Source organism: Musca autumnalis, unplaced genomic scaffold (assembly GCF_047663935.1).
Source record: "Musca autumnalis isolate F117 unplaced genomic scaffold, ASM4766393v1 scaffold_1, whole genome shotgun sequence".
In the NCBI taxonomy this organism is placed as follows: Eukaryota; Metazoa; Arthropoda; class Insecta; order Diptera; family Muscidae; genus Musca; species Musca autumnalis.
The window spans coordinates 126,973,370-126,995,348 of NW_027411644.1; the positions used below are offsets into that span (position 1 = coordinate 126,973,370).

At 33.5% G+C, this 21,979-nt stretch overlaps 1 protein-coding gene and 1 pseudogene across 7 annotated transcripts in view; one reads left to right on the forward strand and one right to left on the reverse strand.

Moving 5' to 3' along the window:
• Positions 1–21,979, reverse strand: part of nAChRalpha4 (nicotinic acetylcholine receptor alpha4) — a 562,559-nt gene that overhangs the window by 82,389 nt on the left and 458,191 nt on the right. For all 7 annotated transcript variants that reach the window (XM_073992624.1, XM_073992651.1, XM_073992631.1 and 4 more), the window contains one exon: positions 11,633–11,769. In XM_073992624.1, the coding sequence (XP_073848725.1) occupies positions 11,633–11,769 (137 nt within the window). The remainder of the gene's footprint in view (positions 1–11,632; positions 11,770–21,979) is intronic.
• On the forward strand, positions 16,695–17,457 carry LOC141390581 (ATP synthase subunit alpha, mitochondrial-like; annotated as a pseudogene).

Genomic DNA, 21,979 nt, shown 5'->3' on the forward strand with positions numbered 1-21,979 from the left:
TTGGAAATATTCCTCACATTTATTTCGCTCATCAGACCAATTTTTTTACTATTTGTTTAAATTTCTTCCAACTCCCAAAATTTTTGAAATATTGCATCAATCGTTTCTTTATTCCCTATTGAACAATTTATATGGCATACACTTGAAGTGGACCCCTTTGACTCATCGTAGTTTCCTGCTACGATCCAGCCAAGCGAAGTTTTTTGTAAAACTTAAAGACTCGGATTTGGGTTGATTTGGCCAACACAAATAAGTTGAAAGAAAACTTCAGCGCCAATTGATAAATCAACTATCCGAGGCTCATTAAAACTAAAGTCAGCCAGTTCATTATTTTTAGGAATGTTCCGTTCAGAAATTGATATTCTTTTATCAGATTCAATATTTGTTATGGAACTCAACACCCAGAACTAAGAAGAAAATTGGGTTCTCGCTTTACTTTAAGCCTCTGTACCAGGTCCCCAGTAATTAAATTAGATTGAGAACCGGAATCTAAAAGAGCTCTAGCCAAAATATATTTCCCAAAACTATTTCTCCCGTGAACTAATGCTGTGGCCAAAATTTTCCCTTCACTCGACGCCCAATGGTTGACCGAAGCGCTGGAAGTAGATTGCCGCTGTTGATACATATTTGAATTTGGATAATCAGAAGCATATCGATGCAGCAAGAAATGATGTGCACCACTGCATACTCTACACTTAACTCTTGAATTGCATTTGGCCACAGTATGGCAATTCTTCAAACAATTAATGCAAGCAGGGACGGCTTTAATAAATACAAATCTTTGGACAACTGGTACAGCAGTAAACGAATAACAATTTGTTATGTTATGCTGCAAAGATCTACAGAAGACACACTTTTCGGGAGATTGTTTCTGTTCAGAAACCGAAGGTGAAGTCTTGAAATTCCTCTTAGTCTGATTATCGAATTTAGGTTTGTTTAATTTTAGTCTTGCACCAGAAGATTCTTCAGCAGAAATATGCTGGTATCTTTTATTTAAAACAGCCTCGCAATCAGACCATAATGGGAGCTTTTCGAAGTCAACCTGTTCTTCCCATTTCGATTTAGTGATTGGATCTACCTTTGACATAACTAAGTGGATTAAAATGGAAATTGTAATCTTTTTGTCATCACCAATAGACAACAAAGAATCATAAATGGCAGAAGCAGTATCGATCATGCTTCGCAAAGCAGAAGCCGAATGTTTGGTGATCTCCGGAAGATCAAAAAGCTTAGCAATATTATAAAAAAAATCAAGAAATCATTATCATAATCCTTCTTTAAGCTGGCTAATGATTTTCTTTCTGAAATCTGGAAAGCTTTGACAGTGCCAAATGCTTAATCGGACAAACATGATATTAAACGGTTGAATTTTTCTATGTCTGTTAATGTCGGATCTGTGTGAACTATGTTCTCGAAAAGACTTATGCAATTTTTATATTCGGAATATTTTCCGCTGAACTTTGGTAATTTCATATTTGGCAATAGCCTGATGCAATTGACCACAAAAAGAAGTCTCAAGCATTCTACTTCTCCTGTTTTTAGATAAAATTCCTAAAAAGAGGGACTTTGACGACACACATAAGTCTTCAAGTTCACCACGATCATCATTATCGGGATCTAGACTGTCTAGTTCGGATTGCAAATGCATTGCCTCATCAACATATTTGTTTAAAATATCTAATCGTCATTCCAATTCAAATGTATTGAAGGAAATTTTCTTTTCTCTGAAAGAACTTTTAATTCTTTCGATATTCTTTACTATTTTTTCCTGCTGTTGCTTTAAATTGGCTATTTCCGTAACAGGATTATTTTGGTGTTTCTTACCACCAGCCATTTTGATGTAAATCAATAAGTATAAAGGATTTTTAAGCAACAGGAAAACTCTACACACTTTAACTTGTCAGCCTTAAAATAGTATATTAATACTTTCTCTATTAATTAATTTGAATTCAACAATTGAAACACAAAAATTCCAATGAATTAGGAATTTTGTCAAATCGCGTAGTCTACTGCACCCTTAAGTATTTTGTGTATATCGATAACACCGATGACACAATTGATCAAATTGAATAATCGAATATGGGTACTCAATCACGAAGTATGTGGCTCTAATGAAGTTCAATATCAAAACAAAGACATATGGAATTATAGTGAAATTTCTAAAAATTAAATTGTAAATTAAATAAATGGTCAAGAATAAATCAAAATTAAAGAAAAATGTATTGTGATTAATTAACTTCACTCGCGTAATATACATATCAATATTAATCACGGATTAATGTGGTTCAAAGCGGAATAAGAAAAGAAAAACAAACTTAATTTATAAACGATAATTAAGTTTGTGTTATTTTGCGCGAACATTTAATGTCAAAGCGATTAACAAAATGTAATGTATTTAAATAGATGCGGCGAAAAGTGATCATTTGTGTGAATTGTGTCAAAACTACAAAAATTTTAATAATTTACTAATTCTCTAACACTGTTTATTTTACAATTTAGGATTCACACAAACTATGTCCAACGCTGTTACCTAGAAATCAGAATCACTCTCCTGATTATGTTTGGATTTGCAGAGACGGCAGTCGCAGAATCGGGGCATCTGAAACACTCGATCGATTGTAGCAGAAATGATCACAACAAGTAAATTTTATTATGAAAGTTTTTCAAGAACCTTATTTGCAGAAACTTTGCAAATTAGTTTTGTATTAATTTAACAAAGCACAAAGTCACTTTACAATCCCGGATTTCGGCACCAAAATGTTCCACTTTATTTTGAGGGAATTATAAAAATAATTATAAAAATTGATTTAGTTTTTTAAAATTCATTCAAAAGACATCTAACCATCTCCACCAGATTTCTGTTTTCCGCTTTGCGACTCCATTTTGTTGCTGATAGTAGGGAACGGTTAGCTCATGTTTAATACCTCTTTTCTCCAAGTATTTCTGCAAATGTTGACCCATGTACTCTCCACCGTTGTCCGACCTCAATCTCTTGGATATCGCATAAATTTATTTTGTAATTTCCGTGTAAATGTCCAATTTTTCTGCAACTTCGAACTTGTTGCGAAGATAAATCACTTTATATCTGCAATAGTCATCTATTAGCGTATGGAAATATCTATAACCTCTAGCAGTTGGTGTTTGTTTTTGTTTGACCACAACGTCAGTGTGCACTAAATCCAAGACATCGGACGATTTAGTTTTTGACTTTTCGAATGGAGTTTTCACCATTTTGCTCTGAATGCATACTTCAATGCTTTCTAACACCGCAATCAATAATATGGAATTCACTTTCGGTTTTCCCTTCTTGCATCTTCTCTATTGCGTCCATTCCATTCTTTGTACGTATACAGCAGTCTTTGTCGCTGAAAACTACTTGATTTCGGTTCTTCAATATTCTGTCGAGAGACAGCAGATTTCCATGAAAGGATGGAATGAAGAGGACATCTTTCACGTCCACCACTTTTTCATTTCCATTTCTGTTTATAAGTTTAATCTTACACGAACCCTTGCCGTTAGATTTAATTGTTTCTCTATTGGCCACAGTCACTTCTTCCGTTAGGCCATGTTTATATATCTTTTTTAAGATTTATTTGCAACATAAGAAATATAATTGACATTTATAAGCCAGGGGGTTTGTTAAATCCGATTTTATATAAACGTACTTTTACGGCTTTATCATGAAAAGTGAAATCTTCTGCATGCGTACTGATGTGACACGTTGCACCAGAATCCAAAATCCAATTTCTATAACTGCTTCCGGAACCAAAACATATATTTTCAGATCTACTTTCAGAGTCGTTGTTTAACTTTGCTACTAGCCAGACGTGTTACTGGTTAAAAAGGCAATATTTCGTTAACAACAATTTCATAAAAGATTGCAACGGTTTATTTATTTTTTTGTTCTATAATTTTAACAAACAAAAAGACAGTGCACTTTCTTGCAGTGTTCCAATTTTTTGCATGCGTGCATGAATTGCATTGCTTGCAAAACGTGAACTAACCACAACACAAAAATAACAATAATTAAAAAAAGAGCCGCAATTTAGTGTTAAAACAAAAAGTAATGCAACTGATTGCATTGATGATCGAGAAGAAAAGTGGCAGGAAATGTCAATTAAAAGAAAAATACCTGTGTCCCCACCTTTGGGTAATTCGCCAAAAAGGAAGCAAGTGGTTGATGACAACCAGCCGTCCACATCCAACAGATTTAGTGTATTATCAACTATGGAAAATGAAAACAACATCGATGAAGCAGATCAAGCTGAACCGAATCAACTAGAACCAAATCAAGCTGTACAAAAACCGCCACCAAGTTTTATTCCGGGCGTCAAGAATGTTACTAAAATGTTGGATAGCATAAATAAAATTATTCCAGTTGAATATTTTAATTTTAAATCTCTTCTAATAGGTGAAGTTCGTCCAATGATAAAAATTTTTGATTCGTACCGAAAAGTAATTAAGCACTTTGATAGTAACAAAATATGCTATCATACTTATCAACTGAAAACAGAAAGAGCTTACAGGGTAGTAATGAAAAATTTACACTACACCACCGATGAATCGGATATAAAAGCCTTTGTAATGAGCAAGGGTCACGATGTAAGGAGCGTACGTAACATAATTAGCAGAAAAGCCAAGGAGCCTTTACCCATGTTCTTCGTTGATTTGGACCCCAAAAATAACAATAAAGAGATTTATAATATTACTGGTATATTCAATAACATTGTTACTATTGAACCCCCAAGAAAATTTGATGACTTAGTGCAATGTTTTAGATGTCAAGAATTTGGACACACAAAATCATACTGCCGCAAAGCTTTTAGGTGCGTTAAATGTGGTTTAGGTCATCCCACATTAGAATGTAATAAACCAGATAATACCGCACCTAAATGTTTGCACTGCTTGAACACCCATACAGCTAGTTACAAAGGATGCCCGATTAACCAAAAACTGGTTCAGAAGAAGTCTACTCCCATGTATTCTAAACGTAACGAAACTGCCTATGAAGATAACACCATGCCCAACCAGACTTCAGATAACTTTGGGTCATATGCCCAAGCCGTAAAAGGTCAAAGCACGGGAGAAATAAATTTGTTAAGATAGAATCTTTGCTAACAAAACAAATAAAAATGACAAATTCTTTAATGAATATGGTGACATGGCTAATGTCAAAATTATGCAAGTAGATTTGATCATTGCTGAGTGGAATGCCAATGGCATTTCAAATCATAAAAATGAAATAGAATTATTTCTTCATAAAAATTTCATAGATATTCTACTTATTTCTGAAACTCATTTTACAAGCAAATCATACTTCAGACTAAAAGATTATGACATTATAACAGCGAATCATCCAGATAATCGAGCCCATGGAGGTGCAGCTATAATTATTAAATCTAAAATTATATACGAAGAAGCGGAGCCAATCTTAGAATCTTTTATGCAGGCAGCTGGTGTTAATATAATATGCGACAATTCAAAGGATCTATTTACTCCGTTTATCTTCCTCCTCGATTTAATTTAAAATGTATACATACAATATGAAAATTTCTTCAAAAATCTTGGAAACAAATTCATCGTCGGTGGCGATGCCAAACATACTTGGTGGGGATCTCGGCTATCAAACCCCAAAGGAAGAGAACTGTATAAATGCATAGCTTTAAATCATTGGCCTGCAGACCCAAATAAAATTCCCGATCTAATAGATTTTTTTCATCTACTCAGGAATATGCCAGTCAATGCTAAGTATAAACGCATGTTATGACTTAGAGTCAGATCACACTCCAATTATTCTTAACTTTAGTACAAGAAATGCTCATAAACATAAAACATTAATTACATCAAAAACCAACATACCTAAGGTACAGCATCACATTGAACAACACCTAAATTTAAATATCCCGATTAAATCCGGAAATGAATTGGAAAATGCTGTAGAACATTTAACACAAGTCATACACAATGCTACAAATCTATAAACTCCCGATAAAATTGATTTAAATTCCACAAACTTTTATGTTACGGCTGAAATACGATCAATGATAAGAGAAAAGAGACGATTGCGCAGAATTTGGCAAAATAGGAGACACCCAATGGACAAAACAAATTTAAACAGAGCTTCAAATCGGCTTAAAACCCTTCTAAGTGACTACAAAAATCAATCAATTGGAAGCTTCTTAAGTAATTTAAGCCCAGATGAAAGTAACGACCACAGTTTATGGAGAGCAACAAAATATCTTAAGAGAACTCATGAGAGAAATGTGCCTATAAAACATTCAAATGGAAATTGGTGTAGATCAAACAAGGATAAAGCTGAGGCGTTTAAAGACCACTTGAAGAATTCCTCTACACCTTTTGACTTATGTAGTCCCCAACAAAATAAATTAATTTCCGATTTTTTGGATGTTCCATGCCAAATGAGTCGCCCTATTAAACATGTTGCGTTTAGTGAAGTTTGTAAGGAAATTAAAAATCTAAAGAAAATAACATCAGGGTCAGACTTAGTTGATCACTATGTCATAAGATTGCTTCCAAAGAAGGGTTTGGTGTTCCTAACAACAATTTATATTTCTATTATGAGGCTGTCCCATCTTCCAGTGCAATGGAAATGTGCTAAAATAATTATGATACCAAAACCTGGAAAACCTTTTATCATCATATAGGCCTATAAGTTTATTGTCCATATTTTCTAAACTGTTCGACAAATTGTTTCGAAAGCGACTTTTTCCGATTTTAAATAATATAAATGTTATGCCAGATCATCAGTTTGGATTCAGAGAAAATTACGGGACACCTGAGCAGTGTCATAGACTGGTGTAGGTTATAAGAGATTGTTTGCAATGTAAGCAGTTCTGTTCTGCTGCCTTTCTGGATGCCAAACAGGCGTTTGATAGGGTTTGGCATTAAGGCTTGTTATATAAACTAAAAATGTTATTATCTGCTCCTTTTTATTTATTATTAAATTCATATCTGAATGGAAGAACATTTTATGTAGACATTAATGATAAAGAATCTAATTTTGGCGTCATTAAAGCTGGTGTGCCACAAGGTAGTGTTTTAGGTCCTGCTTCATATACGCTTTATACAGCAGATATGCCCGTAAGAAATGAGACTATGATCGCTACTTATGCAGATGATACTGCCGTTCTTGCTATTAACGATGATTCTTCTTCAGCTACTGATTTACTCCAAACACATCTGAATGATATCGAGGAATGGTTTAATAACTGGAATATTGGAGTCAATACTGAAAATATGTGCATGTTACATTTTCCTTGAGGAAAGGAAACTGTCCTCCAAAATTGAATGGACTTACAATTCCTTCTCCGGATTGTGTTAAATATCTCGGTCTGCACCTTGATAGAAAACCTAACTGGAAAAATCATAAAAGAATGTGCTGGCTCCTTGGTTTCTTAATAATAACGCGATTTATAGAGATTTAAACATAAATAAAATTACAGATGAAATTAAAAAAATTAGTACTACGTATCTCAACAGATTAAGTAACCATTCGAATGTCTTAGCAATTAATCTATTAGATGACACAGATGAAATTAGAAGACTAAAACGAAGACATGTTTTAGACCTCCCATTTATTTAATGAGTTTCATAAAATATGTAATCTGAAATTAAAATTTTAATATGTATTTATTGTTAAATCCACTGGGGTTTAACAATTCTGTTATATTGTAGCAATTATTAAATTTGCTGAATGTTTCTTGTAAATAGATTGCAAATAAAAAGAATAAATAAAAAAAGATCTATTTTTGTCTCGTGTCCTCTATTAAATGTTTTTTTTTTCAGTTTCCAACAATTCTTCATTATATATCCTTTCTTGTGACAATGGTGACACACTTTTTCTTTCTGCTTCTTATCGTTTGCACCTGACGTTATTTTGAGAGCTGCGTTCTTAGCTCCTTCATTGTTTGTCTCTGATATTCTTCAATCAAACTAGTCTCAACGACTTGCAAAGTCAGCTTAGCCATCTTTCGCGCTTCCAAAGCAGTGACCAAAGTGTCATAAGATGAGGGTAAACTGCTCAACAGCATAGCGACTAACCACTTCTCAGACAACTGTCACCCAAAGACTCAAGCTTTTCAATCAAAATTTTCATCTTCATGATGTGTTCCGCTATATCAGCATTATTTGAAAAACGCATACCACAAATCTTGCGCATCAAACGAACACTGGATCCCAATGTATCCTTCTCATACGTAAATATTTTCCCTACGATTCGTACCGTGCAAACTTTAGGCTACAGGGGGAGTAGTAGGCAATTTATATTTCCAAAATATTGTGACGACGTGATTTCACTTTGAAGCTGGTGTAGGTTCAGCTGGGGCCAGGGTCGTCACAAGAATTTATTTCTGATTTGGGAACATGAAGGAGAGAAGCACAATTTTTCTCATAACACGTTATAAGCAGTTTATTTAATAAAAAAAATTTATCACTACACTACACATAACACATAATCCAATCTCCATTAAATTAATCAAAGGCGAAGTATTGTGTGACCATTGTATTACAATGATGTGAGCAGGAACATCGATGAGGGATGATGATATATGTTTAATGGGGGTCGACGAACGAAGAACGTTCAGCAACCACGGTGAATGATTCGTAGCGGCGGCGGTACTGGTTCGACAATAAAGCGGCCCGATGAGTATCGACGAAAGAATATGGGTGGCAGCAAATCGATGAATAATGGCTGCGTGGCTTGCTTATATGACAGCCCGATGGGTTCAGTTGTTTACACAGCTAGAGAATATTGTACATCTCTGCACAACCAATAACGAATATGCAGAAAAACAAAACATAGTTTTATTCTGAACCAAGTCCGGGTAAATGTCAAAAATGACCATGAAAAAGGGACAATATCGATTAGTTGTCAATGAGAACCGTACCTAAAATCTGCTTGCAACATTTTTATAGAATAATTGAATTTTAAATAATCTCATATTGTGGTACTTTGCTACGGTTCAAGAAATAAAGGACGAAAAGGATATGAAAGGAATTGAGTTAGACGAATGAAATGCTCTACAAAAAGATTCGATTTGACTGAAGACATGTAATCTCAAAACGAAGCTACAATAATGCCAAACATAGATAAGAAGCTATTATAGGGGAAATATCAACAAATTCATCACGCGATATATCAAAAACTTGGCCTATGGCAAAAATTTCCTTTTGGGTTCTTAATATACTCACCAAGGGCTTTCATTTCCAAAAGGAACTTTCCACCCTCAGACTTTGAGTTCCATTTTGTGTCACAGTGTAATTGATTTACAATTATTTTCAAGAATTAAGTGTGTTTTATTGGAATTATTTCTTATGTTTGTTTGAAAAAGTGAAATTAATACTCATAAAAAGTAGAACATTTTTGTTTTTAATTAATTTATATTTTAATTTCTAAGTTTTGGGGATGTATAGACTGCTTTATCTAAATTACAAATTCAAATGACGAAACAAGACTACGATAAAGTTAAATACTCAAATTGTCATTGGAGTATAAGTCTTGCATAACTTTGGTCGGCATCAGAATGAACACAGTCCCTGCAATTGTCCTCTTTCGCTTGAATGGGTGGATGTTATTGGTACCAGCAGGTTTGCGCTGAAGTAACCAATGCAGCCTTTACATTTAATTCCATTTTGTGTAGGTTCTTTTCCTTTTGGCACATACATTGATGATGCCAATCAGCCATTACAATAAATCAACGTTTTGTTTTTTACTGAACCGATCGAAGTTTTGTTTTTATTAATTTTCTCGTTTAGAGTTAAGCTTGATGATCGGAAATTATTTGCAAGTGAAAAAGGAAAGCCAAGGACTCGAACCCACATAATCACCAAATTACGTTACCTGGTTTTACTGGTGGTAAAGCAGATCTTCAGACGTATCGACAATGTAATGGCTCCTCTGTCCTAGAACTTTTCGTTTTTCAAATGCAAATGTGGTTTATACATTTACGCGGATATTTGGCCGCTGAAATGTATTTTTTCACGACAAACGCTTTTTGCGCTGCCTTTGAAGTGATGAGTTTTGGCTTCCAACGCTAACACGCCGTGACAAATTTTTTTTGATATGTTTTCAAGGACGTGGTTTCAAATCCCAACAGGGCTCAGCCTGTTTTTTATTTTTTGAAATTTTGCCTGTTAGGGCGAAGATAATTTTTAATGATTTTTTATTAATTTTCTCGTTTAGAGTTAAGCTTGATGATCGGAAATTATTTGCAAGTGAAAAAGGAAAGCCAAGGATTCAAACCCACATATTGACCAAATTATGTTACCTGGTTTCACTGGTGGTAAAGCAGATCTTCTGACGTATCGACTATGTAATGGCTTCTCTCTCCTAGAACTTTTCGTTTTTCAAATGCAAATGTGTTTTATAAATTTTCGCGGATATTTGGCCGCTGAAATGTATTTTCTTCACGACAAACGCTTTTTTGCGCTGCCTTTGAAGTTATGAGTTTTGGCTTTGAACGCTAACACGCCGCACAGTGTTGCCGCTTCCATACAAATGTGAACAAAAATAGAAGGCGTTGACCAAGGTTGATGAATTTTTGCACAAGTACTTTTGAGGACACAGGAATGAAAAATATCAACTTTGGTCCATATCGGTTCAGATTTGGATATAGCCCCCATATATATCTTTCCCCGATTTTGCTATAACTCGAGCAATTTTAATCGAATAGCCTTCAAATTTAATATGTAATGTTTTCTTAGGCTCCTGAGTAGTTTCACCGATTTTCGTAAAATCGGTTCAGGTTTGGATATAGCTCCTATATATATCTTTCCCCGATTTTGCTATAAATCGCTCAATTTTTGATGAATAGACTTGATGATCGGAAATTATTTGCAAGTGAAAAAGGAACGCCAAGGACTCGAACCCACATAGTTACCAAATTACGTTACCTGGTTTCACTGGTGGTAAAGCAGATCTTCTGACGTATCGACTATGTAATGGCTTCTCTCTCCTAGAACTTTTCGTTTTTCAAATGCAAATGTGTTTTATACATTTTCGCTGATATTTGGCCGCCACAAATTGGTTGGACACATACATATATGCGGCATCGATTCCCCGGTGGAGAAATAGCCCTCAGCTAATTTTGGCAACATTTCCAGAGTATTTCAGCCATGTAATACTTCTCTACAAGTGGCATCGTAAGACACGCCGTTCGGTTATAAAAAGAACGTCCCATATCTTTGAGCTAATAAGAGTCGGGGTGCACTCATTGATATGAAGGAAGTCTAACTTGTCCCTTCAGGGGACATAAAAATAATATAATTTTTCAATATTTTAGTGGAATTAACATTATTTAAGTAAATAATAAGTCCCGATCCACACTAAGAGTAATTTCACCGACATTTTGACATGAAAGTAAAAGAAAATATAAAATAGGACTGTTTGTTTCATACGAATATTGCAACAAAGCAAAATTGAAGTACACGTGAAACCGTGTACACTAGTTTCTTTTCATTCTTTTCTTCTTTTTTCCCAAAAAACTCAAAATTTTATGTCAAAATGTCAGTGGAATTACTCTAGTGTGGACCGGGACATAGCAAAAGTTACAGGAAAAATATAAAACGCAAGGCGAAAAGTCATCACCCTAAAGTATATAAATATTGTATTTACCTTATAGACACCAGAATCATTGCAAATATTAAATACTTTCCCAGTAACGGAACTACCAATGATGTAGGTGGTATGATCTCAACAACCAGTAGGAAGAACACGTGAAGGCTGATAAGAATTGAGATTGATAGCGTCACCTGAAAAAGAAATGGTTTGTGTCATAATACAATTTTTAAAGAAGGTAGTATAATGTTTTCTTTTGTTGGAAATGTTCTTTTTTTGTACATAGTACTCTAAAAGACAATTTTATATGTAATTTTTCTACACACTTGTCTTATACTACCGTAGCATTATACATCCACAGTAATCGGAAGTATAAAACAAGTGAGTAGAAAAATTATAAAATTGTCTTTTAGAGTACTATGTACAAAAGAAGCACTTCCAACGGCTTTCTTCTGGGCAAATTTGAAAATATAGGAGCCGTAATTTCGCTAATTCCTCCAAGGAATTAGACTCAATGTTTATGAAGAGCTTAGTAGTTACTAATTGTTCATATTTACTTCAATACAGTTGGTGGTGGAGGCTATAAAAAGTTCAGCCCGGCCGAACTTAACACCGTTCTTACTTGTTCAATATATAAATAAAATAAAAGTTATTTTGGCCATTAATAGGCAAAAGTTAATTCATTCCTGGTACAGGAAATCATATTTGAGAAAAAGGTCAAAAAGTCATGACCATAGTGTACTTTGTTTTTGCAACCAACCTTCACTTCAGAATCAGTTTGGCTGGAAAAACACGAAAATATTTTCCATTTTTTCTGAGTTGATGCAAGAAAGTATCATGAAACTTATGGCCTTACGAATTCGTTCGAACTACTACCAAACTTTTATTTTTTGGAAAAATATTTGAATGATTTTTATTTCAATCAAACAAACATTTCCTACATCAACAGGAGTTTGGTAGTAACTCGAACGAATTTCATTTCGAATTGTCTTAGAGAAACAGGTCATTAGTTCTAGATAAAAAGTGCCAAAAGAAAATTACATTATGTACAAATTAATACTTTGTAGGATAATATTATTTGTTTAAATTTCGGATTCTTAATTTTACATGATTCCATACTGAGTCAAAATCTCGCGCGATCTATAAAACGAAGAATATTTTTGTCTTTGAAGTCATCCCACTGAAATTATGATTTGTGGGACCATTAAGAATAAGTACGATGAAGTACGACTTTGACCCTAAAACGAGGCGTTTAGATAAGATTTACAGATTTGTAAATTTTTATGACGAACAATTTCAGAATATTTTGAACTGATATGATCACATTTTTATGGAGTTTTTGAGCGATCGAAAAAAGAACCAAAAAGATCCCCAAAATATTCCCTTGTCCCGCCTACCAACTTTAAGAACGCTGTGGGTCATATTTTTAGCTGTACTTCCATAATCTGCCTATATGGGGGCTATACGGTACCGTTATATGGGGGTATACGAAAACATGGACCTATGTCCATAATTTTTGGCGGAGAAGTTTATTGTTCTCTAGCAACCCTAAGTGTCAAATTATAGCTCATTCACAAAACAAATGTAGCAAAAAACGTCAAAATATCTCAAATCGGGCGGTACCGCTATATGGGGCTATACGAAAAAATGGAACTTTGTCCACAATTTTTGGGGGAGAAGGAACCCTAAATGTCAAATTATACCTCATTCGCCCAAAAAATTTAGCTAACGAGCGGTACCGTTATATGGGGGCTATACCAAAACGTAGTTCATCTTTCAACTTGACATGCCCTTACACAAAAAACCTATATTTCCAAAATTTCAGCATGCTAGAGTGTTTACCACAGCCGGACGGACAGAAACACAAAAAATTTCATAGCTCCTCCATTTTTCAACCGATTTCATTAGTTTTTCCCGTTTTCGGAAGCTAATTTAGTTTCCTTTTTGGTGAAAATAAATAATTATACTGTATGGTATGTTCTAAGCAGACTAGCGCACGATGAAAATAATGTTCCCGCTATTCTTGGTCCGGTTTTTTACACTTCAACCACTATAACTTAGTCGTTTGTTACCCGATTTAAAGAAGTAATTGCTTATTCGAAAGGAAAAAAGATCAACGAAAATCCGAAGATATGCCCTTTAAAATTGAAAATGTAAAAAACCCCGATTTTCACTACTTTTACCGCTATTAAACAATAAAACGAAGTGACCCAAACGAACCAAAAGTATTTTCGTTGTTCATGGACCCCAACACGATAGATCTACATATGAAAAACATTTTGGTTACTTTTTGTATGCATGAACTTGTTGTTGTTGTTTCACTTACAAATAATATTTAAAGATATTACAACAATAATAATAGTTTTGCCAAGAGTCGATCTAGTGTCGCTGTCATTATTTCGTCACTGGAGTATTCTGTTTATAGCTATGTGCCAAATTTTCTGTGTATGTTTTGCAATTTATACGTTGTGATGTTGTAGTGTTCATAATGTGGAGAGTTTCCAACATAAGTCTCTTTTGGTAGTTGTTTTCGCACTGCAACATTCTCACTCTTTCTAATACTGGATGTTGCTGTTCAGTGGCACAGTGGGTAGAAAGTGCAGTGTTGTTTGTTGTGGTAATTGATTTTTAATGTCTGATTTATGTCCTGTAGTGGGATTCTGTAACTCTCTACCGATGGAATTGACGACAAATGTCGATAGTTAGCGATATTTGTCGGTAAGTGCTATTCTGTATACAAATTCTACCGATTTTTATGTCGGTAATTATTCCCTGATAATACGTAATTCTGAAATTACATCAATAAAAAAATTTTAAAAATCCTTCTCAAAATATACATATTGAATGTTAGGATTCTACATCTTCTTTTTCACTCTATATTCGATCGAATTAAAAATACCCCTCCACATCATACAAATTCTGGAAAAAAAAACAATTCAACCAATTTGTCGCGTATTACACCACGTTTACATTAGAACTTGTCGGGTTATAAGAATTTTTACGTACACCCAATGGATTTTACAATAAAAATCCACTGGAATAAATAAAAAAATAAAATAAATATAGCTATATGTAAACGTACATGAACAGACAGTTTCTGTATGTCGAAAGAAGAATGTGTGTGAATGAAACACGACCGAACTTTAGTTTTCGAAATAATTTTACCTTTGCCTTTGCTTCAAAACAAGAAACAAATTTGAAAAACACACAAGAGTTTGGACGTGTTTCTTTCCCATACATTCTTCTTTCGACATACAGAAACAGGCTGTAATAGTCTTAATTATGATTTTTAATTTTTAGGTTGAAATTTTCTACATGTAATTTGAAACATAATCATTTTATATGCAATTGTGATTTAAATTATTTCATTAGAAATTTGAATTATGTTAATTTTGAATAAGCATTATGTCGTTTCAAGTGTGATTTTTTCCATTTCTCCTAAAAATAACAAGAAACGTTTATAAATTAGAATAATTTATATACTTCGTATAGGCTTTTCATTTTGAAATGACGTACATCTTCTTTAAAATTCCGTCATTCTACCGATATTCGTCGGTAAAATTTTTGTATCGATAACATTGAAATACAGAATAGCACTTTCGGTATTTCAACCGAACATTTTCGTTAATTAACGTTTTCTGTTTGGTAGAAAAAAAGTTACAGAATCCCACTACTGATAACCGCGTTTTTAATTTGTTTTTTTGTGGTCCCGATATATTATTTTTTGCAGTTTTCTTTATCATTGCCATTGCATTTTATTTTGTATATTAAATTAGATTTGTCCATAATGACTATTTTTGATTTTAACTGTGTGAAAATTTTTTGCAAAGTATTGGATGTTTTTGGTGCTATTGAATATTTTACATTTTCATAGCATTTAGATTTTGTGAAGCGTTCCGAAAGGCCGGGTACATATGTCACCGATTTATAATATTTACTGGGGTTTTCCGTTTTTTTGTTGATTTTTATTATAGTATTGTTTTATTAAAATATTTATGACATTCGAAGGGAAACTATTCTGTTTTAATATTGATGTAATTTTTTTTTTTTTAATTTCTCTGTGAAATTCATTATCGCTTATATTTAGAACTCGACTAATAAAGTTTGCCGCGGTATGCATTATTATTGTTTTTGGGTGTTTCGAGTGGAAATTAACCAATCTTCCCGAAGCCGTGGGTTTTTGGTACCAATTTGTCAATATATTGTTGTTTTTCCTCGTCATTAATATGTCTAAGTCATCAGTAGATTATTTATTGCACTTGATTTTATTATTCCAAAAAGGTCGTCAACGTATTTTGTCAGAAACTTAGGTCTAATATCACAGATGTCGGTACATCTATCCAATAGCTCTTCCATTACAATATCGGCTACTATCGGAGATGCTGAGGATCCCATGGGCAGACCTTTCTTTTGTTGGTAAAAGTTAGTTTTGTATCTAAAATATCTGTTTTCACAGATGCAAAATTTTAGTATTTTTATAAATATACTCTTTGATATTTTTGCCACTGTTTCTAGGTACTTCCATTGTTCTTCTGTTATTTTTAAGGCTAAGTCTATTGGAAAGCTTGGGAAAAGGGACACCACATCGAGAAGCTCTCGTCATCCTTTATTTCTGTTTCCTTTATCAGCTATCTGAATTCTCTTGAGTTTTGAGCTCAGCTCAAGTGGACGTTATATAGCTGCAAGTATGGACGTTACATAGCTGCACAGTTTCGTAGAGGGTGCGTTAATTGATAAGCAAATGGAACGGAGTGGATGTCCTTCCTTGTGAATTTTTGGTAAACCATAGAGAAGGGGAACACTTCTTTTGTGTGTGGAAGGGCAAACATTTTGCCATGCGATAGTAGCCAGTTTAATTCATCTGGTATTTCTGTCTCGGTTAAGCTTACGAACCAATGTGTGTTGTGATTAATTTCTAACTCATTTTTCTGTTGTTCCTGTTTGTGTGTCTCTCTTATGTCTCTCGATATATTTTTAGACAAATTGTTTTCGCATTCAAAGAGTTTGTTTGCATCTTCTGCTGACAAAATGAGCTTGATTGAATAAGTTGTTGTTTCTATTTTGTTGTTATGTATTTTCTTTATTTCATGTTTCTGTTTAATAAGTCAATAACAGGGCTGGGTGTATAAGAAGTAAATCCGTTTTTTCTGCAAGCGACAAGAAAGAATAAATTAATTTTAAGTCAAAATGTCGATGATTTCTGCTCGTTTGGCTACATCTGTGGTCCGCAATTTGCCAAAGGCCGCTTAACAGACATGTAAACTCCATGTCTCCAGCACACAACGTAGCGCTGAGATCTCTTCCATCTTGGAAGAACTCATTATGGGCTTTGCCCCCAAGGCCGATTTGGAAGAGACTGGCCGTGTGTTGAGCATTGGTGATGGTATCTTTCGTGTCTGTGGCTTGAACAACATCCACCAAGCCGATGAGATGGTAGAATTCTCCTCTGGTTTGAAGGGTATGGCTTTGAATTTGGAACCCGATAACGTTGGTGTTGTCGTATTCGGTAATGATAAGCTCATCAAATTGATATTGTCAAGAGAACCGGTGCTATTGTCGATGTCCCTGTCGGTGATGAATTGTTGGGTCGTGTCCTTGATGCTTTGGGTAACGCTATTGATGGTAAGGGTAGTAAGGGTGCCATCAACACCATGGATCGTTTCCATGTCGGTATCAAGGCTCCCGGTATCATTCCCCGTGTCTCTGTACGCGAACCTATGCAAACTGGTATCAAGACTGTCGATTCCTTGGTCCCCATTGGTTTTGGTCAACGTGAATTGATCATTGGTGATCGTCAAACTGGCAAAACCGCTTTGGCTATTGATACCATCATCAACCAAAAGCGTTTCAACGATGGTCAAGATGAATCCAAGAATAAGTAAATTGAGGATCTTCTTATGAAAATTTCTTAAATGGATTTCTAATGTACTCGTAGTTGGTATTTCTGTTGGTACTTTTTCATTTGTGTCAAATATGTTGTACATGTTTTTTGTCGCGTTTTTTATAAAGTTTGGCGTTATACCAGATCGTCTGCATTTTATTAAAAAAAATTATAGTAGAGTTGGTGTTTAGTTGTTTGTTACACTTAAATCTATATTTGTTAATATGTTTTCCAATGTTTTTGTGTTTTAGTTTTTGGTAAATCATTTCGATTACGGTGTGCGCACCGTTTTGAATTTACGATTTTTTGATTATTTACTTCGACCTTTATTTTAAATATTCTAATTATATTAATTAGTTAATTAATTAATTAAAACGGGCTCGAGGTCTTAATGTTGCTGTTTTTATTTGTTTATTATATTATTCAATACTTCGTCTTTCTTCGAAAGACAGCATCAGGAACAATTTAATTATTATATTTAATTTATTTTTTGAAGGTTTGTGCGGATTCTGGGACAGAATAATTTGGATTTACTTTTTTTTTGTAGATTTTCCGCGAAAATAAAAATAAATTTAGTAAATATTTCAACATCTGCAAATAGATATGGAATGCTGTTAACGATTTATGCATACAAATAAGACATTTTTAAATATTTTTTCTTTATATGAGAATGAAAACCGCTATAACTTTTGCGCGCATCGGCCTATTTTATTTTGTGAACGCGAACAAATTTGGAACCAGAATTTTTTTTCGTTACCTCTATACCAAAAATGGTACATGTGTTCGCAAAATTTTTTTTTAATTTTTTTTTTTTTAGATGGAATTGCAAAAGATATTTGCTTTTTACCATATATAGATTGCACTGCTTCTTATATTTGAGTGACATTTAAACCTCCTTTTCTGCGGTACCATTGTTCATGCATGTAATTCTCCCTGTAATGCATGTTCCGACGCAAAGGAAAATAAATAATATATAAGACCGCCCACTATTTCAAAAATATATCGGAACGAATATTTTGATTTTGTTTTCGCCATTGTTCATTATTTGACAATTGCCTGAAAAAACTGATTGCTTTATTTTTTTTTTTAATTTTGTTTGTATGAAGATTGGGTAATAATTTGTAAAATAAATTTCACCGAAAAACAACACGAGCGTACACGTGTTTTCATCTCTTTTTCGTAGATTGCTTTATTTTTTTTTAATTTTGTTTGTATGAAGATTGGGTAATAATTTGTAAAATAAATTTCAGCGAAAAACAACACGAGCGTACACGTGTTTTCATCTCTTTTTTTTTTTTAATTTTGTTTGTATGAAGATTGGGTAATAATTTGTAAAATAAATTTCACCGAAAAACAACACGAGCGTACACGTGTTTTCATCTCTTTTTCGTAGACATACAAACAATGAACGGAAAGAAACAAAACGATTCCCGTACCAATCACACAACGCCACAAACTTTTCAGCTTCTCTGAATCGTTTCATTCTCACAACCAAAACAAAAACACAAACTTTTCAACGTAAAAAGATGGGAACCGTACGATTGGTGAAATGTAACTTCGGCTATGCTTTGCCAAGTTGTTTCATTCACCACCGAAAAGACAAGTATTTTTGGGAAACGTTTGCCGTGCGTTATGGTCAATGACACACTCAGACACACACACACACATGTGATTTCTTAACAACCCTATAAGTTAGCATCAGCATACCACAGTGAATTTTATCAACCCCAAACGTTTTTGATTTATTCACATGTGTTAAGTACTTTTTATTTTTCTATCTGTTGTTGTGGAGTTGAGTACTTTTCGCTTTTCGTTTTGTTCGTACTCACGAATGTAAACAAAACGAAACTAAACAGCGAGCTCGGCCAACGAGGGTTATGTTTCGTTTTGTATTGTTCCTATGGAAAATACGAAACGAAACGATTGGAAATTTTATTTAAAGTATTTTTACGTACTCTGCATACAAACAAAATTAAAAAAAAACAACATAAGTATAAATGTTACAGTTTGTAAAAAAGATTAACGCAAACGCAAAGATACATTTAAAATTAATAAAAAATAATTTTTCAATTCAATTCAATTAGTCCTTTATTGCAAATATTAACAGTTTGGAGTATACAATAAATAATAACTTATATGTAAAGAGACCAGCCGACTTGGGCTTTACTACTTAAATATATATAATATGTAATATATTATAATAACCAAGTAATGACATATTTGCTTTGAGAAAAATATAACAAAAAACTCATTAATTTTGTTTTTTATATTAAGATAAAAACTTAAAAGGTAGTGGTAAGGTATGTAAAATAAAAGGAAAGGAGAAGAAAAGGGAAGGATAAAGAGGTGGAAGGGAGAAAGGAGGGGAAAGATTAAAGGGCTAAAGCCCTTATATGATCAAACTGTGAGTTGGAACATTTATCAACGAATTTTAAAGTAACATAACCGATTTTTTCCATTACTTTGTGAATGTTGTGAAAAGAATGTAGACGATTGGTTGAAAAATGATATGGCAGATTATACATTAGTTTCAGAAGCTTTTTTGAACAATTTGCAATCTTTTAATGTGGCAAGATGATGAGTCGCACCAAACAAGTGCGGCGTAATATAAGATTGGATGAAATATAACCTTTAATATTAATAGTTTATTTGTAATCAGTAAGTTAGATTTACGATTTATAAAAGGATATAAAATTTTTGTGGCGATGTTTTTTTTTTTTACTATGTAAGATACATGTTCATTAAAAAGCATTTTTATATCAAGCACCATACCCAGGTACTTCACATTCTTTTCCCACTTGACTTCTGTGTGACCAACCTTTATCATAGTTTGAGGTAAATATATCGATTTTCTCTTGCGGGTGAAAAATATAGCATTAGATTTAGAAGTATTCACAAGTATATTCCACTTATTAAAATAACGTAGAACTACGTTCACAGATTCTTGTAGGTTATTTAACATGTCAACAGCAAGAGTACCAGCACTTAAAATCGCTGTATCGTCGGCAAAAATTGATGATTCACAACCAGGTAGGCAAGGGAAATCGTAAGTAAAAATATTGTACAGAATCGGAGATAAACAAGATCCCTGAGGGCATCCAGCAGGTATGAAGTACTTGTTAGAGCATTTTGTTCCAACATAAACTTTGAAGTATCTTTGTGTTAAAAAACTCTTTATAATTTTGATAATAGATTTGTCTAGACCTACAGTTATTAGTTTATAAATTAAAGCGTCATGCCAGACGGAATCGAAGGCTGCTTTAATGTCTAATAATACCATGGTAGTTGATTTACCTTGATTAAAGTTGTGTTTTACAGAGTTCTTAATTCTTACTAATGGCTGGATTGTATTGTGTTCAGCCCTGAAGCCAAACTGTTGTTGAGGGAGGATATTCTTATCTTCAATATAGTCAATATAGTTGACAATCATTTCCTTAATAACCTTTTCAAATATTTTGCTTAAAGAGTTAAGCAGACTAATTGGACGATAAGAATCAGGATAGCATTCGTTTTTTCCAGGTTTAGGAATAGCAATGATTTTTGAGGTCTTCCAATCCGTAGGATAATGTCCAAACTTAAAGCACATATTAAAGATTTTGCAAAGAAGAGTAACTGCAACTGGTGGTAGCTTTTTTAAGGTATTGTTGTTAATACCATCAACACCTGGACTTTTTTTTGGATTTAAGATTCTTAATAATATCTTTAATATAATTTTCCGTTATTGTTATATGACATTGTTCTGAACTAGTAAAATTTGATACTGTTTCGAATACAGTATCTTTCGTTATTTGATCGGTTAAACCATTTGAAACTGTGTGGTTTGAATAGAATTTTTTGGCCAGAACTTCTGCTTTTTCTGTATTGGTGGCATAAATACTGTCACCATCTTTTAAAAAAGGTATACATTTTGACTTCTTTCTAATAATTTTTGTCAGTTTCCAAAGTTTTGGAGATGATTTATTAATAGAACCAAGCATATTATTCCATTTTGAATTTTTGTATTCTGAAATTTTACTCTCAATGACTCTGTTTAAAAATGTCATTTCCGCTTTGAAATGAGAGAGTCTATATCTAATCCAATTTCTTCTTGAATTATTTCGAATTGTAATTAAATTCAAAATGTGTCTAGGAAGCCGACTTACAAAGGAATTCGACTCCTCTTTTTTCGGAACGCTAGCCTCAATGGCATCTTGTATAAGCGTTGTGAACTTCAATATAAGACCATCTATATCTTCGACATTTGAAATTGAATCGTTAATAATATTTGAGATATTATTGTTTATATGTCTTTTAAAAATATTCCATCTTGCATGTTTGTAGTCGAACTTTAAATTGTTATTTAAATTACAATACGAATTGTAAATTACTCCAACCGGTAAATGGTCTGAGCCTAATTTGTCAAGTGTTGATGCTACTGACAGTTTTTCAGGAACATTAGATAAAAAAAGTCTAGTACAGAGGGAAGTGTACGTGCATTAGACGGTATTAATGTTGGTTCAGGAGGATACATAATCCCAAATTTA